Source organism: Formica exsecta, unplaced genomic scaffold (assembly GCF_003651465.1).
Source record: "Formica exsecta isolate Colony F162 unplaced genomic scaffold, ASM365146v1 scaffold122, whole genome shotgun sequence".
Classification (NCBI taxonomy): Eukaryota; Metazoa; Arthropoda; class Insecta; order Hymenoptera; family Formicidae; genus Formica; species Formica exsecta.
Window position 1 is genome coordinate 1,331,643 of NW_021848556.1, and position 16,989 is coordinate 1,348,631.

Here is a 16,989-nt window from a genome sequence, read left to right on the forward strand (position 1 = left end):
TATATATATATACATAAAAATACTTCAATTATAATTTATTATCGCTGTAGTATATACTAGAATGACAAAACATCACGCGCAGCTAATAAAACATTAATAAATCCATAATATTTCTCCGCGTTTTTAATACACAATGTGTTTAGCATGGACATGCACCAACCGATCGTTTTATCATGGTATCAAAAAGTGGATCTGGCCATGTAGTTCCGCCGGATCTGAAATGAATTCAGTTAGTGCCATTGTATCAGCTAGGAAAAAGGCCTCACGAAAAACGGCGGCTGGCCCCTTTCAAGCTTCTCTCTGGTAAGAGTCTAGAAAAGATTTAGTTATACCTCAGATGATCACATATGCGATGGATGGTAATTACTCGGGTAAATTGCATCGGTAAATTTAATGTCGCGTGCCTATATTATGTGTGTTCTAATTTTTACAAAAATTTTAATTGTCCATATTTTTAATTGTAAAAAATATTGATAAAAAGAGAATATTTTTTTATATTGTTGTAACAATATAATGAAAAAATTTGTATAAAACAATAAGAGAGAAAAAGTATATATTACTCTATTCTTGAGATCTTCTGTTAATTTGTGCTAAAGATATTTAAAGGCGTAAATTAATTTCAAAAATTCTATACCTAAAATTTCTCGAAAAAGAAAGAAAAAAAATGAAAAAATTTAAAATTAAGCAAATTGCAAAGAAAATGAATGTTCTTTTCTGTCTCTCTCTTTCTCTCTTTATATATCTATCTATCTATATCTATATCTATCTATATCTATATCTATCTATCTGTTATATATCTATCTATTTATCTCATATATACATATATTATAATTTTTAATAATTATTAAAAATTTCTCGAAAATATAAAAAAAGTCGAATATTGTTTTTGATACAAGTCTAATTAATATTTATCACATATTGTTTGCACTTTCTTGAACCGTCACGATGAATTTACATGATAGGATCTTTATTATCATTGAATATCTCTATTTACAATCTAATATAAAATATGTTTATGATAGTCTTATTGTGCTGAAAAGTCGATAGGTATGTAATATCGAGAAAAGAATGGAAGAGAATATACATATACTTTCTGACTCATTGTCAGATAGTTTAATACGCGCAATCTTTAAAAACACAAGCAATTATTTGATGTTTTTGAAAAGAACTTTCTTTATAAATTAAGAAAAATTGCAAGTTTTATTAAACTTTTTAAATTAAACTTGTGCACTTGTCAAATTTTGTTATTGTTTATCATTTTTCTTTTTATTTTCACAAATTATCTCATCCATGCTTTTTTTGCTTCTTAACGTTAACTAATCAACTCTGATCGATAGAGAGATCGTTACGCGATAAAAGATATCGAAGGATGATTGTTCCCGAAGAAACTTTCTTGTACAAAGTCTTAAGTTTGATAAATTAAACTCATGATTTACTCATAATCTACTCCTGACTATCGCTTCTTTCGCTTTATCTTCGTGATTAATCCATCCATTCATCCATCGGTTCTTTTTCAGCACACTGAATTAGTTCTGATGAATAGAAAAATCGATTGCTCGTCTTAAAATATTACATAATGAAAAACAAAAAGATATGTCTTTATGTAAAAAGAATCCTCCTCCTATGCACATTAAAATCTCGATTTTTATTATCATTATCATTATCTTTATTAAGTAAGGTTTCCAATTTTTCGTGAGTATTTAAAGATTATTTTTCATACATTTAATTTTTTTAATACACTTTAATATATTTTTATATACTTTTCAGTGATTATATAAAAAAAAAAGTTTTAGATATCGACGTATTTATAATTTGAACGATAAAGAAATATATATTTTTATGTTTCTGTAAAATTTAAATTCTCGCTTACAATTTTATTTCTAGTTTATTTATTTTTTGAAGAATCACATAAATCAATTTTTGGAAAACGTTTTGAAAAAATAGTTTTGCGAAAAATGCGATTAAAATTTCGCATTTTGATTATAGATGAATAAGATTGAATTTATGGCTTTTATGGTTAATTTATTCTATGACTATAAAAAATACTCTTTTTCCTAAAAAAAAAAGAAATCCCTAAGCAATTGCATCAATTATATGAGCTATTAATTTTTCTTTTAATGCGTTAGTTTTTTCGAAGCGTTCGATATCTATGCATATGTGTATGCATTTGCATACATTTTTGTTTGTGAATTAATAATGATTTTTATTATGATTTTAATATCAATATGTACTTCTCACTGAAAATATAAGTTTTGGCTAAGTTTGTGGCTACTTTATTCCTGGCTTATTGTTAGATGGAATGTAATTATTTAGGAACAATATAAGAGCGAAAATCGAAATATCTTTTAAAATTTGTCAGGGAAGAAACATCGGTATTATTTTGCACGTTGCTTTTAAGTATTTCTATAATAAATCTGTATTTGAGAGATTCATTGTTAAGAAAATATCTAAAAAATTTGATATTCAATAGCCATATATGCAACGAACTGATTAGAATATCATGGTCTTTTACATTTTTCGTTTTCTCTACAGATGTTCTCGTAGTAAGTTAAATTACTTTCAATAAGTCTGTTGCCATACTTTTTCTCTCTATTTTCAGCACTGAAATAACATCTTTTTTGTACAGAGTATGAGAGTATACTACTTGCTTCTTAATAGTTGTTCGACGATATACGGACTGCGAAAATGCACAAACATATACAAAAAATTGATGTTATGGAAATTAATTATGAATAGATATGAGTCCAATATATCAATACTTTGATGAAAAACAGGTATTACGAGATCAATGCGAGCTTACACTTATTTTTTTCTGCGAGTCATTTTCTATAAAATATTATAATTTTGTAAATTTTTTGATTTCACTCCGAAATATATATTTCAGAAATATTAAAAAAATTTACACTTTCATAAAAATGCAATGAAGATTATTTTTTTTATCTGAAAAATAGGAAACCCTTTTTAATAGAAAAATAAACTTTTGCGACTTGTACATATGTTGACCAAAACCGCGCGCACGATCGTCAATAGAAAAGCTTACTGGTGACATTCGAAAAAAAAGAGAGATAAAATCTTTCTAAAACATCATTTTGGAGGCTTAGCTTTGATACGATTTAGACCAATAAGAATTTAGGCAATTCTTAAATTTTGTCCCATATATATGAGAAATTGGTGCGGAGAACCAATGCTTGCTGGAAGATACAAATCGGACTTGTGGACTTTGAGCGGTCAAAGATCGCCTCGGCGCAAGAGGTACTTTTGTTCTCATCGTGGTGGTGCAGCAGATAAACCTCGGTTGTCCTGACAGGAGGAACGCTTACTCGACTCAGTTAGTTCGAGAATTGCTCTAGAGGAAGCAGAATCATTGAGAAGACAGATAGAAAACCGATTGAAGATGTCTTTTACTTTGTTAATGGGTCCACCCGGGCCCGAAGCTAGGGCTCTGGCCGAGAAAGAGCTCAGGGAAACCGAGGAGAACGTGAAGAACGGCATCGAGACCCTGAAAAAATATATTGAAGGTTAGTATAAAACTACATTTATATACAGGATGTTTGGCAACAGTTGGGACAAAATTTAAGGAGTGATTCTATATGATAAAATAAGACGAAAATCAAGAATAACAAAACTGCGGTTTCGTTTTTTAATTATAAATGTTTGAAAATTCGCTTGAAAGGTGCCTGAAGCACGGCAATTCAATAGCAAACAATAAGAACTTCCACAGAAGGATCGAACTCTGTCTACAACAAAATAAAAGGCATGTTGAACATTTATTATAATGTTATTCTGTGATCATGCAAATTTTCAAAGCGGAAATATACGGAGCGCAATTATGCAAATTTAAAAAAAGAGTAAATATTTTTAACGCTATCGAGATTGCAAGATCCACATAAATTATATATAATTTATTACAAGCTTTGCTTCAAAACAAGAAATAAGCTATCATAAAGTTTAGCTTTCTAAACTCTGAGACTCATTTGAGATATAAGTATCACTACTTTAAGAATTGGTTTAACTTGTAGTGGGAGAAGACGAAAATTCGAATTTGTCTAGACTTGACATAATAAGAATTCTCATTTAAAGAAAACTATGAATCTACTTACACACATTTATATAAAAAGCAGTGATACGTTATCTCGAAGATTATTGGAAGATTATTGGAATTTAGTGCAATGACTCGTGCCTCTACACAATATCTAAAAATATAATGTTATAGCAAATTGCATTATTTCTTTCTTGTATTATATGCCGATTAATTGTTATCGTGTATGCCAAGTTTATCGGATTTTTTATAATAAATATTATATTTATGCTTAAGATATATATACCAAGTAAAAAATATTTTTTGATATGGTTATTATTAGTTTCGAAAAGAATCGATCAATTTTGAGGATTTTATTTTAAACATTATTATTATATATTAATTCATATATAAATAATTACAAGTTTTTTTTTTAATATAATCTAACGCGTTGATGTTAATTATTATCAAAACGAACCGTTTCGACAACATATTGCTGCTCTGAATGAATGCATTGAAAGATAATAAATCGAGGTCGCTTACTGTGACATTCTGATAATGTTTCTCCGCGTTTTATCTTTCCTTTCGCTTCACTGTAAAGGAATAAATCGGATTCGATTTATTTTTCTAAAATTAAGGCAAAAGCTTTAAGACTTCTTAAAGCTTTAAATCGTCTTGACCACTTCTTAAGATGGCTACTTCAAAACCATTAAATGAATTTCAACTCCTCTTGGTTTCGAGCGTTGAAACGTTTCTAACATTATCTAAAATTGATGAGATAAAATTAATAATTATCTTTAAAGATAAAATGCATTATTTTAATCAAGTGTATTGCTGCTATTATGGTATTATTTTACATATATATATATATATTTAAAAAAGAAGGAAAATTATATAAGACACCAATCAGACAGACGGAAAATTTTTTACTTGAAAATATTTATTTGAAGTACCTTACGTTATGCAAAGATAAAAAAAATCAACGATAACAACGATCGATCCGACGAATGTAGTGCATCTTGACCCTCGTACGCAATAAAGTATAAAAGATATACACGTGATATCAAGTAGGTATCGAGTAAGTATCGCTTGAACGTGACGTTAAGGACTTTTAGAATTTTCAATGATAAATTATATAGGTACTTGTGAGGATGCTTGACACTCGGATAGTGTTTTCACACAAAATATCTCAAGATTATAAAACAGAAATCCAAAATGCTGAACATTTTAGTACATATTATACATACTTATAACGAGATTAATTTAATGGAGAATATAAATATAATTACACGATAAGCTAATATCATTCAGTTTTACCCTGTAATTTTATATCTTTGTCGTTATGCGGATATACATAGCGTGGCCCGCATTCTTGTCGAGCGCGCATTTATCATTCTTGGACGTTCTAAAAATCGTTTTTGGTCGTCCGTCATTCATTTCCGCCAGGTATTGCGCATTTGTGTTGCCTTACATGCGGCACGCGCATCTATTTTGCTTGAAGTAGAATAAAAAATAGTGACTCTCGCAATTTCCTTAATAAGAAACATCGAGGCGATTTCTTTAAGAATGGAATTGTGACCTCGCACGCAAAATTGCCCCTAAAGTGATTTGTCAACATTTGTGCTGTCAAGGCGGCCACAGAATTGACAAAAGAAACCATGTGTACATACGTGTTTGTAACTATAAGTAATCTTGTTTAATGAATTGCAAAATTTAATCTATTCTTTTGAATAGTTCGAAAGTCGTTAAAAAAGATTTATACATTATAATTTTTATTGATTATAATGACACATTATTAACTTTGTACTTTCAATAAGCACAATTCGATAACATATGACAGAATGTTACAAAGTCCGATGATTCTTCCAGATTAAAAATATGATCAATCGGCGCGGTGAATCATTATTGGAAAAATATGTACACATATGATTATTCATATTATTTACGTGCGCAAGATCATGTTCAAACAACATTAAACATTTATAGCAACGTATCGAGCAGATTATAACATGTACTTCGAATGCTACTAAAATCAAGACTCTTAGCTGATTTTACAATATTAAAATTGAAATCTAGAATAAGAGATTTTTATGTTAAATATGCAATCTTTCGGGGCGATTATTCATATCATTATTGTCAAAATTAATAATTTTGTTAACATCGATTGATATAAAATTTTCTTTTATTTCAGAGGATAAAACCATCCATTACTGCACCGACGATGACTTTCTCTTGATCTTTCTCCGACCATGCAAGTTTTATCCGCAGAGCGCGTTTGATCTCATGAAACGCGTCGCGGATTTCAGGAACAAGCATGCAGCTCTGTTCTATGATCTGATACCAAGTGATGAAAGAGATGCCATCATGAATCATGACGTCATTAATGTTTTGAAAACTACAGATCATAAAAATCGCAGGGTGATGATAATGCAAGTCGGCAAAACTTGGGACCCATCTAAGGTCACGAGCGATCAAATATTGAGATTGTTATATATAGTACATTTGTTAGCCATACAGGAGCAAGAAACGCAGGTATCTACTAATATATAAAATATCTAATATGTAGTTTTTAATCTGTGTGATTGTTCAATGTATTCTTCATAGAAGCTAAACATTCAAATTATCTAAAATTATGTCCAGATATCGGTCGCAACATGGCAAAAAGAAAAGTAATTTGCATTTAAATCAGATGTTTTTCTTCAAATCTTCGTATATTCATAAATCTCTCTACGTACAAATAAAATTGTAGAAATTGCTGAATACGCGTGCCTGATCCTATCGAATCGCGTGTGCGGTAACATACACATCAGCAAAATTAATAAATCGTAAACTTGATCATGCAAGAAAGAGAGAATCGCGGAGATGAATCAAAATTCAAACAGCGATAACAACAGCTGTTGTTTGTAATTAAGCTTCAACAATGCCAATGCCTTGAATCGGATGCAAATATGAGCGAGGCGTGATTGCACTTTAGTCGGTTGATATGTGACTCGATATGAATAATCTAACATCGATAAAAAAAAATATAACAATATGATACTTCTTTTTTTCCACGTTCCAAAATTTAACACGTTGTCGATATCGTTAATCAATCTTTGCAGAATCATTTTGTCTATCTTTTATCGAATCACATATATTATCCATATTTTTTTTTTTTTTTTTTAGATATTTGGAGGCGTCGTCATAATGGATTTCGACGGTCTCTCCATGAAACAGATCAAGGGAATGCCACCAAGCTTTAGTATAAAACTTCTCAGTTTTATTCAAGACGCAATGCCATTGCGTTTAAAAGAAGTTTGTATCAGTAACATTAATCATAAAATTACTTCTGTATAAAAAAATTTTACTCTTATATTTTTTATGCGGATTAAATCAAATGTAATCATAAATAAATAATAATTAATAAATTCAACTGTTACGTGTCTGTACTCTTTTTTGGCATACATATAACTATTATTCTCGATTAGTTAATTTCTGTTACATGAATACCGTATACTAATCATTCGATATTGTTTCAGGTTCATTTTGTGAAACAACCGTTTCTGTTTAACATGGTATGGACAATGTTTAAGCCATTTGTTAAGGAAAAGCTGAGGAAACGCATGTTTTTTCACGGTAACAATATGTCCTCGCTTCACACTCACATCCCTGTAAGCCATCTACCAAAAAATTATGGCGGTGATTTGCCTGAAATAGATTACAACGGTGCCGATTGGTACCCAACGATGTTAGCAGCCGAAGATAAAATCAAAGGTAAAATTGAGAAGAAAATATCTATTTGAATTATTAAATAATACTCCGACATCTCTTTGTTAATGCGAGAAAAATTGTGACCACAGCTAATTTATCTTTTTTTTTTCTTTTACAGAGTGGAACACGTACGGATACACCAAAAAATAAGCTAAATTTTTAACAGATGGTCATCCTCTAACATGATATTATTAAATACTTTTTAAATTTTGGAAGATATATCATATTTTACATGCGACACATATTTTTGTATTTAAGCTGACGTATTATACGTATATATTTTATATACAGTGGTAATTTATAGAAACATTTCGACACACAGACTAACATAAAAATAATAATTCAGGATTAACCCGTTACAATATTTCACAAATTAAAATAAATATTTTATTTTGTATTTTATGAATACGAAAAAGAAAAAGATATAAAATATTGACACTTAAAAGTAAATTGTTGCTTGATATTCGTAAAAGCACTTTCTTCTTACATTAAAACAGATTTAGATTCTATATATAATAGACAAAATAGACAAAAATATCAAACATATCGAAATCTTTTACATGTCGAGATGTCCTAAATTACAATACATGAAATTTTTAAATAATTAAATTATTAAAATATATTTTAAATAAAAACATTATATATTCGTACGATTCGCGTCAACAATGCTATTAATTGTAGATAAAGATTTTTCGTAAAGGAATTAACTTTATATTGCATTTACAGGGAAAATTGATTCGTAATTTCAAAGTTTTTTCTATTATACGTTAGCGCATATATTAGTTATCATAGTATGATATTTATCATACGTCACATTCATTGCCATGTGATATGATTATAATGCTCAGTCAGAAGCCATTAATGCCATTCGGTGCATCCATATTTGCAAAAAGTATTTATCCCACTAAAAAAGTCTCACAAAGCTAAAAAAAGATTATATACTTGGCGTCGCGACGCTGCTGCGTCGCTTGATGACATGCGATTTTTATGAATTTCTTTTTTATTCTTTTACAAAATAAAATGATTGAACTATATTATTGTACTATAACTAAGTGCGAAAAGTGCTTCTTAAATGTTACAGAAAGAGAGAGAGAGAGAGAGAGAGAGGGAGATAAAGAGAGAAAAATATATTTGATTGTTAAGTATATATAGAAATACTGAACGGTATTAAAGCTTCCGAGTACTTTATAAATACATATATGTATCATATCGCAATATATAATCTAATCATTAATGTGAATAAAAAGAATAAAAATATTTTTATTACTAAACAATTATTTTTATTATCAAGCGATTTAAATATATGAACGAACAATCCATCTATGCGTTTTGACAATATTTCATGGATTTCCTTGTTTATTATATTAATTTCATGTTTACTTTATTTCCGATTGTATCACAGTATTTTCATAATTAAATTACATACACTTTACACACAGAGTGTATAACATTTTCTACAAAAAAATATATTATAATATATATAAATATTTTATTATAGATATTTGAAGACTATTTTACAATAAAACTTGCAATATTTTATATATGCGTTATATTATATGATAATTCCGAATAAATCATGCTATCGAGAAAACACAGAAAAAAAAGGATGGAGCAATATATCTATTGTAAAAATAATATCAATGATAAAATAAATTTATAAATTATTCATCACATATAGTTGCTCAATATATCGTTTGATGCTTTTCTAGACCTTTTTTTTCTCTTTTATTCATCCTTTGTTGTTTCTTCATGGCTCATGGCATTCACACTCACACTCGTTCGCAAAAATACAATTAATTATGGTTGGTCGTATACGCAACGATCGCGAAAAAATTTGCACGACACTCCTGATCGCGGATAATTATCGATACTTATTGTTAGAGTAAAAATATTTCGTCCAATGCTTTATCATACGATTTTTCGATTGTTGGAATACAATTCGGATTGAGAACGCGCAATTAAACGATCGAATCTCAGGATTGAATAATTAGCATAACGAAAGACTTCGTGATACATCAATCGTTTAATAAATAATTAATCTACATATAATTTAAGATATTTGTATAACTTAATATTCCGCGTATATATGTCATAGTACATAAAATATTTCGGCAATAAAATATCATACACACACAAAATCCATGTGTTCGACTTTTAACGTTATGGTTTGTTTACGTGTTACGTCCCTTCTATCATTCGCACGGCGACACTGAAGGAGAATAGTGGTGGTGCGAAACGCCATTTTCGTCAATTATATTATCAATTTCTTTTTCTAAACGCGATTGCGACTAGTATTGAAACATAATTAATTATAATTACTGCAATTAATAATTAATTAACATTTGACAAAAAACATGGAATTGTATCAGGATAATAATAAAGTGCGTATTTCGCGTGATTGTTCCACGATCGGGAATGTCGTGCAAAGTTAATAAACCATGTTTTCTCGAGTGTGTGAGTCACACGAGGAAACAGTAAAGAATGAGCAAGAGAGAAAACGGAAGTTTGGATAATGGATAAACCAACGATATACAGTAAAATAAGTAATTTATAAATTATTGAACATTTATATTATTTTCAAAATAGACATATTGTTCCTTTCTCATTTCCTCCATAGTTCCTCGATTCTTCCAAGTCGAAATAATACGGTTAAAACTATAGAAAAACATAATAATTATAATAGAATAGACCTCCGCATTTCGGAAGTCACAATTTTTCGTATGTCGTATAAAGATATATTTAAGTGTTGAAAAAAATTGGAATTTTTTTTGCATTTACTATAGGAAAATTCATTATATTATAATAGAATATGCCTCCGTTCCTCAAATCAAGTAACGTTTAGAAAATATACGTTAAACAGATTACCACCAATCAGCGATCATATACAATTGTGAATAAATTAATTAATGTTGCTCATAATTAAAACTTTTTAGAAATCGGAAAAACATGGTAAGAACTGTAGAAAAACATGTTTTATTATAATAGAATAGATTTCTCTCTGTCCGTTTAGAAAATCGAGCAATGTTTGGAAAAGATATGTTAAACAGACGATCTTCAATCGGACGACCATATACAATCGTGAATAAATTAATTATCGTTGCTAATTATTAAAAACCTTCTAGAAAATTCTAGAAAGATTACAGTTAAAACTATAGAAAAATTATACAATATTAAGATAGATCTCCTTTTCAGAAATCGATTTTTTATATATCGTATAAAGATATGTCTAACAATAAGTTTCGAAAAGAATAACAAATTTTTTTACTGTTCGATAAAATCAAATTATACTAAATTAATTAATAAAAATAAGTTTTTGGATTTTTTAATTAACAATCATCATGAACAAATATTTAGACATAATATATCCAAAACATGTAATCTGAAAAGTTATTAATAATACTAGAATACAGATACATAATTTTGAATATGTGTACAGCTTTAATAATTTTTTCTTATATTTGAATCTAATAAGTTTTTTCTTTAAGATAAATATTAATAAATTCCATCGCTTTTATTTTCTTCCTGAATTATGTTCCATAAACTAATACATAATTGCATCGCTATAGCATTAACTCTCTCTCTCTCTCTCTCTCTCTCTCTCTCTCTTTAGTCGGCTCATAGACTTGTATTTAATTTTTGATATTATGTAAACAATTTTAAAATCTCAATATTTTATTAATAAAAGTTAAAAAATTACATCGGACATTAATTTTAAGTTTTGCAAATCGGTGCACAACTTTTATATTTATGTAAATATTATGCGAAGTCTCGAAAGTTAATTTTGAACTTTTGTTTGCTCTACTTATTCTAATTAAATATGCAAAAGTCTTACGACTCTCTTGTTTAAAGTCTAACAATTGATTGTATTTTTAGAACTGTTCTTATCTAACCATCTCTCGTGTAAGAGTAAGTAATATTGATCGTAATTTACATGTTCTTTTGTATATCTGCAATAATTGGTTCCAATTATGCCATATTTATTACACAGGTGCATGATTTTGCAGTCTGAAAAAAAACGAGTACTTTCCTATCATTTTTTTGTGCGCTAAATCCAAATCCGCAAAACAAAATGGTCTATTCCGTCAGGTTTTCGAGAAAAACGGGGTTCAAATCCTCAAAAAACGCATTTTTTACCATTTTTAAAAATTCGTAGCAGACAAACCCGATGTACAAAAGACTTCAAACAGGGCTCAAATGAAAACTTGAGCATTGTACTTTAATATAAAAATATCGAATCTTTTACCGCAGGTACCATCAAACCTCAGACGCGCTTTGATTTTAGGTGTAGTCGCACTATAGCAAGTAGAACGATTGCCCCATACAATCCAATTGTAAAACCATTGCAAACAATAAACATTTTAATCATAGATTTAATACGCGAGATTAAAAGTGCTTAATCGCACTAAAAACAGAAATGATAAAAAATGCGTTTTTTGGGGATTTCAACTCGATTTTTTTCGAAAACCTGACGTGATAGGCCAATTTGCCTTGCGGATTTGGATTCAACGAACAAAAAACTATAGGATACTACTCGTTTTTTCCAGACCGCAGAAAAATATAAAATTATACAAATCTGTGTTATTGACTATTATGTAAAGCATTGAGATCGTAAATATTATTTTCGTAAAAATTGTAATGCATATATAATGTAGCTATGTTAATGTACTACTTTATTCAATCTTGATCATGAGAATTACTTCTTACGTTTGTGAAAAATTTTCGCACATTTATAATACAAATAAGATATATTTTTGCTCTGATTTTAAAAACTGTTAGAATCTGGCTCAAAAAGTTAGTTAATCTGTTACTGATTAAAATTTGAGAACGTCAGTATGGCCTAGACCTCTATTAATATTCTATTATACACACATTAGATACTTCTATCAATATTTCGTATTGCCATATACTGCAATTCATAAACTTCAATACAATAAACTTCATCGATTAGGTTCTAAAGTTACTTCTTTACGATATTTTCATACTTGGTCATTCAAACTTGAAAGTTTTTGCTGATAAAAAACAAATTTTGATCTCAAACTTTAAATTGTTTGGATTTTGTAGACTTAAAAATAAATTCAAACAATTTTAATCTAAAAAATATTAATTATTCCTGCTTGTAATAAATACTATTTTTGTTTAAATTTTTCTGACAAACTATTTAAATAATCGTACCTTTGAGCATTGCAAATTAATCAAACGATTCGATCATTGATTCCCTTCGAACAGTTTGAGGATAAAGTTTGAACATTTCACAATTTCAGATTGTTCCGTGAATTTCTACGAATCTATATTTCAGCCTTAAAATTTTATTTTACGAAAAATTTAATTAATAACAAAATTTGTGGAGAAATATTGTTCGCGCTTTGTAATTTTCCACAATCTAGTTTATTCCGAGACGTGTAAAATTATGCCGGCATCGTTCTAAGCGACTGGTCATATGTTTCGCATTGTCACGTTCATGTAAAAGTGGGGGAAGCTACGGCTTTCGAATCATCCAAACTGGACTGTCTGGACACAGTCTCATCAGCAATGCGAGCACCACAGTACTAATCTGGTAAATATTTTACTTTGTTTTTATTTTCCGCTTTTGCGTTATTTGTGAGCAAAGCAAGTTTATCCGAATAAAAAAAGAGAGAGAAGGATTAGTGAATTAATCCTTGATCTACAGTGTATAACATGAATAGCATACAGTGCTAAAATTTCGATGATAACAGATATATATATATAAATACTGTAATAAGTGAAAAAACTGGTTTGGTGCATCCGAAAGTGCAATTTCGCAAGTGAATATTCGCATTATACGATATTCTATTTTAATAAAATCTAATCGCCCACGCATCTGTTGACAGTCGACATATTGCAAACATGTGTTTTTATACAACTCAAGATTTATTTCTTTTCAGTTGTAATTTCTAGATTCTCATGTTTTTACTTTTTCTAATCTTATAAATAGATAAAGAGACGCTTGAGAAGTATTCCAGGCAGCATAAGTAATTATTTTGGCATTATTTTAATATAATTTGCCAAATAATGCTTATTTTACATAAGTATGTATTATTTAATATGAAAAATGTATCTTCTATAATATATATCAATTTACAGTTTTTCGGTAACAAATTAAGAAAGATATTGTGATTAATTTAAAATTTATCTAAGTATATTTTATAAAATAACATAATTTTTTTATAAAGAAATTGTATTCATAGTTAGTATTAGTTTTTTATATACGCGAGTTTATCAATTGAGTCTAATCAAATAAAATCTAAAATCGCTAAAAGTTGAAATGTTTATAACTTTTGATAGAAGCATTTTTAAAATAATTGTTTCAGATAAAATTTACTTGTTTTTTTCCCGTAGAACCAAATATATTACATTTTATAGAATGTTCCATTTGAAATTATGGAGTTACCTTCCCACCCCCCTTGAAGGGGGAGCGGGAGCGACTTTATGTTTATATAGTTAGAAAGCCCTCTCGAATACATAAGACTTTCTCATAAACAACTTTTGGATTCGATAAATATTTTTAGAGTTATTGACTTGTAACACTTTCCATGGGCCATCTTGTATATAAAGAGTGAGATAGTACAAATCCGTACAAAAGATCGCAGAAAGTTTTTAATATATGCATAATAATTAGTAAATATAATATTAGAGAGAACAAGATATCCAAAAATGCTTCAAATTTCATTCAAAACATTAAAAATATTTTGAACGGAAAAATCTTCATTATACTTCTGTCGTACTTCAGTAAAACAATGGATTACACGAAACAATAGACGGATTACATTACAGCAAGTCTGCATAAACGCACACCACTAATACATATTTATTTTGCATAATTATATAGAATGTTTCGTAAGAGAGATTCACCTTTAGGAAAATATTTTTTAATAAATTTGTTCTATATTTTCTTTGTAAAAATGCAATTATTAACTCTATGTAATAAAATCTTCCGATTTCTGATTTTAGATATTAACGTCCAATTAAATTTCAAATTAAATTTCTATTGCGCTAGTCTTATATTAATAGCTAGTCTAATATTAATATTAAGTCACTAACCATTTTTACAATCAATTTTTAATAATTTAAGATGTAGTCAACATTAGATTTGTTTCGGAATTCAATTTTCTTCAGTTTTTTTTCAGTTTTGACCTTCACTTCTTCAGTTTTTCTATTCTTATTTTTATTCTTGGCATACTTTGCGCTACATTGATACATATTTCAGTAATTATATCTGCACTTAAATACTACATATGTAATAATTGTGCATATAATTAATGCCTGCAAAAAATATGATAAACAACCTATTGATATTCTTTTTATTCCTTGACATAATATATTTATCTATAACTAATTATAGCAATACAAATAATTACTTTATGAGAAACGTTTCCAGATGCAATAATGTAGATGTATATATTAAATGATATAATAACACTTGATATAGTGAGCATATTAAAGCAAGTTAAAAGAGGCTTCAAAGTTTTTACCTTTATCAGATTCAACACAGTATAGATTGATAATGATAAAGAAATATCTTTTCGACGAGATTATTTATCGGTATTTCATTTAGAGCAGCAAGAGGACAGGAACTGGACAGAAGATAAGTAGTTGATATTTTTTGCGTAACATTGAGACAAGGTTGAATTGTTAAAGCAAATGAATAAGCCATAATATATCACGCACTGCACAATGATTGTTGTAGAATCAGAAATGAATGTTTTATCATATATGTGAGTTTGGAATGCGTCTAGATAAAACTAGAATGCTGATAATTTAGGCAATTATTTTTGATTCATCATTGTCACTCCAGTATATAATAATATAAGAAAAAGCTAAATTATGTAATATATCAATGTATCCAAAGTAATATGTACAAAATTAATGTGTGTGTATACATACACACACACGCCCATATACACACACACAAAATTTTATTGCTTCTCAAGAAATAATTCTTCTTTAAACTTAATAATAATCTTTAAACTTTATATTATAAATTGAAAGAATATATAAAATTGCACTTCTTTCTCAGATGTGTTCTACGTTACCTGTAAATCAATCAATAGATTGTTTTTTTCTAATGCAAAAAAGTCCATATAAATTTTTGTGCTATTTTTTAAGTCTCGAATAAAAATTGTTGTTACGGAGCTAATAGAAAGCAACAATTTCGTACATAAAGATTTGGAAATTTCTGTAGAACCTTCTGCAACCGTTCTCTCGTTGCGAGATTCTCGCAGCACGCAGTTTCAAAACAAGGGCGTGTAATATACTTAACCATGTATCGCACATTGCTGTATCGAACGCAAATTTTTTCTATATACACACACACACACACACACACACACACACACACACACACATATATACATATGGGTACGTATCCACTTCTGTGATTCAGTGACGAAATTTTGCTAGACATACACATTCTTCGACCAAGCAAAGCAAAATATACGAGACCGGTTCTTCATTCCTCATCGCGGATTTATCGGAGTCATTCCTATTTCTATGTGTGTAGAAGCGTACTTTGCAAACATTTGACATCACGTGCGTCACGTTGTGTGTATTAGCAAAATATTGTGATTCTTCATTGCTGTACTATAACTCCGGTTATGATTATTCGATAGATATTCGTCGTGCTGGATATGATGGCATCATCCGCGACCATGGAGAATAACTTTGAGTGCCCGTCCAAGAAGGACGTCTACCGAATATGGCAAGAGAGTGCGCCGAAGATTAAGTTTGGTGAACACGAACTTAACATTGAATTGGAAGGTATCGGCGAGTTCTTTATGCAGAAAGCCAAGGAGGAATTGCGAGAGACGCCGGAAATCATCGCTGAGAGCTGCACGCAGCTGACAGAATTAATTGCAGGTAGTACAAGGTCAATCGTATTAAAAATGATCACTCTGCTGTTGATGCCTTGAATGAGGAGCGAGAAGGGGAAATACAATTATCGCAGTTTGTGCAAATCCGATAGCTAGCCTTGAAACCAGTTCTCCAATACACAGACGAATTGTCGAGAGTTGCCCATCTACTCAATGTTCTTGGCATTACTTTCTTCTTGCATCTTCCACTATATCGTTGTTCTCGTTCTCCAACCGGTTTCTGCACGTGGTAGATTAGAGAAGAAAGCGAATTGAAACGAAAAGTGTTTTTTTGTTAGAAAATATGTCAATCTCGAGATTTTTTTTTCTTCTCTAGTAATATATATATATATA

General features: G+C 29.3%; 2 protein-coding genes across 4 annotated transcripts in view; both read left to right on the forward strand.

The window, feature by feature from the left end:
• Window positions 1-3,155: 3,155 nt before the first annotated feature.
• On the forward strand, window positions 3,156-9,042 carry LOC115244972 (alpha-tocopherol transfer protein-like). Of its 2 annotated transcripts, XM_029823009.1 has the most exons (5): window positions 3,156-3,518; window positions 6,210-6,550; window positions 7,184-7,312; window positions 7,537-7,771; window positions 7,887-9,042. In XM_029823009.1, exons 1-5 carry the CDS (start codon window positions 3,395-3,397, stop codon window positions 7,916-7,918), a joined length of 861 nt encoding a protein of 286 aa, XP_029678869.1. In that variant the 5' UTR covers window positions 3,156-3,394; the 3' UTR covers window positions 7,919-9,042. The 2 variants fall into 2 exon arrangements, with proteins under 2 accessions (XP_029678869.1, XP_029678877.1); XM_029823017.1 differs by lacking the exon at window positions 7,184-7,312.
• A 4,156-nt stretch (window positions 9,043-13,198) lies between these two features.
• The window catches only part of LOC115245383 (alpha-tocopherol transfer protein-like), a 6,909-nt gene continuing 3,118 nt past the window's right edge, over window positions 13,199-16,989 (forward strand). Inside the window, exons 1-2 of one of the 2 annotated variants that reach the window (XM_029823678.1) lie at window positions 13,199-13,322; window positions 16,396-16,642. In XM_029823678.1, coding sequence (XP_029679538.1) covers window positions 16,414-16,642 — 229 coding nt within the window. In that variant the 5' untranslated portion in view covers window positions 13,199-13,322; window positions 16,396-16,413. The remainder of the gene's footprint in view (window positions 13,323-16,395; window positions 16,643-16,989) is intronic. The other variant, XM_029823670.1, reaches the window with a different exon arrangement.

What these genes read in the sequence shown, in the direction of transcription:
- LOC115244972 (XM_029823009.1), top strand. Translation starts at nt 3,395, where the DNA reads ATGTCTTTTACTTTGTTAATGGGTCCACCCGGGCCCGAAGCTAGGGCT. An exon ending in TACAGGAGCAAGAAACGCAG is followed by an intron (nt 6,551 to 7,183) that starts GTATCTACTAAT and finishes TTTTTTTTTTAG; the next exon opens with ATATTTGGAGGCGTCGTCAT. An exon ending in AGCCGAAGATAAAATCAAAG is followed by an intron (nt 7,772 to 7,886) that starts GTAAAATTGAGA and finishes TTTCTTTTACAG; the next exon opens with AGTGGAACACGTACGGATAC.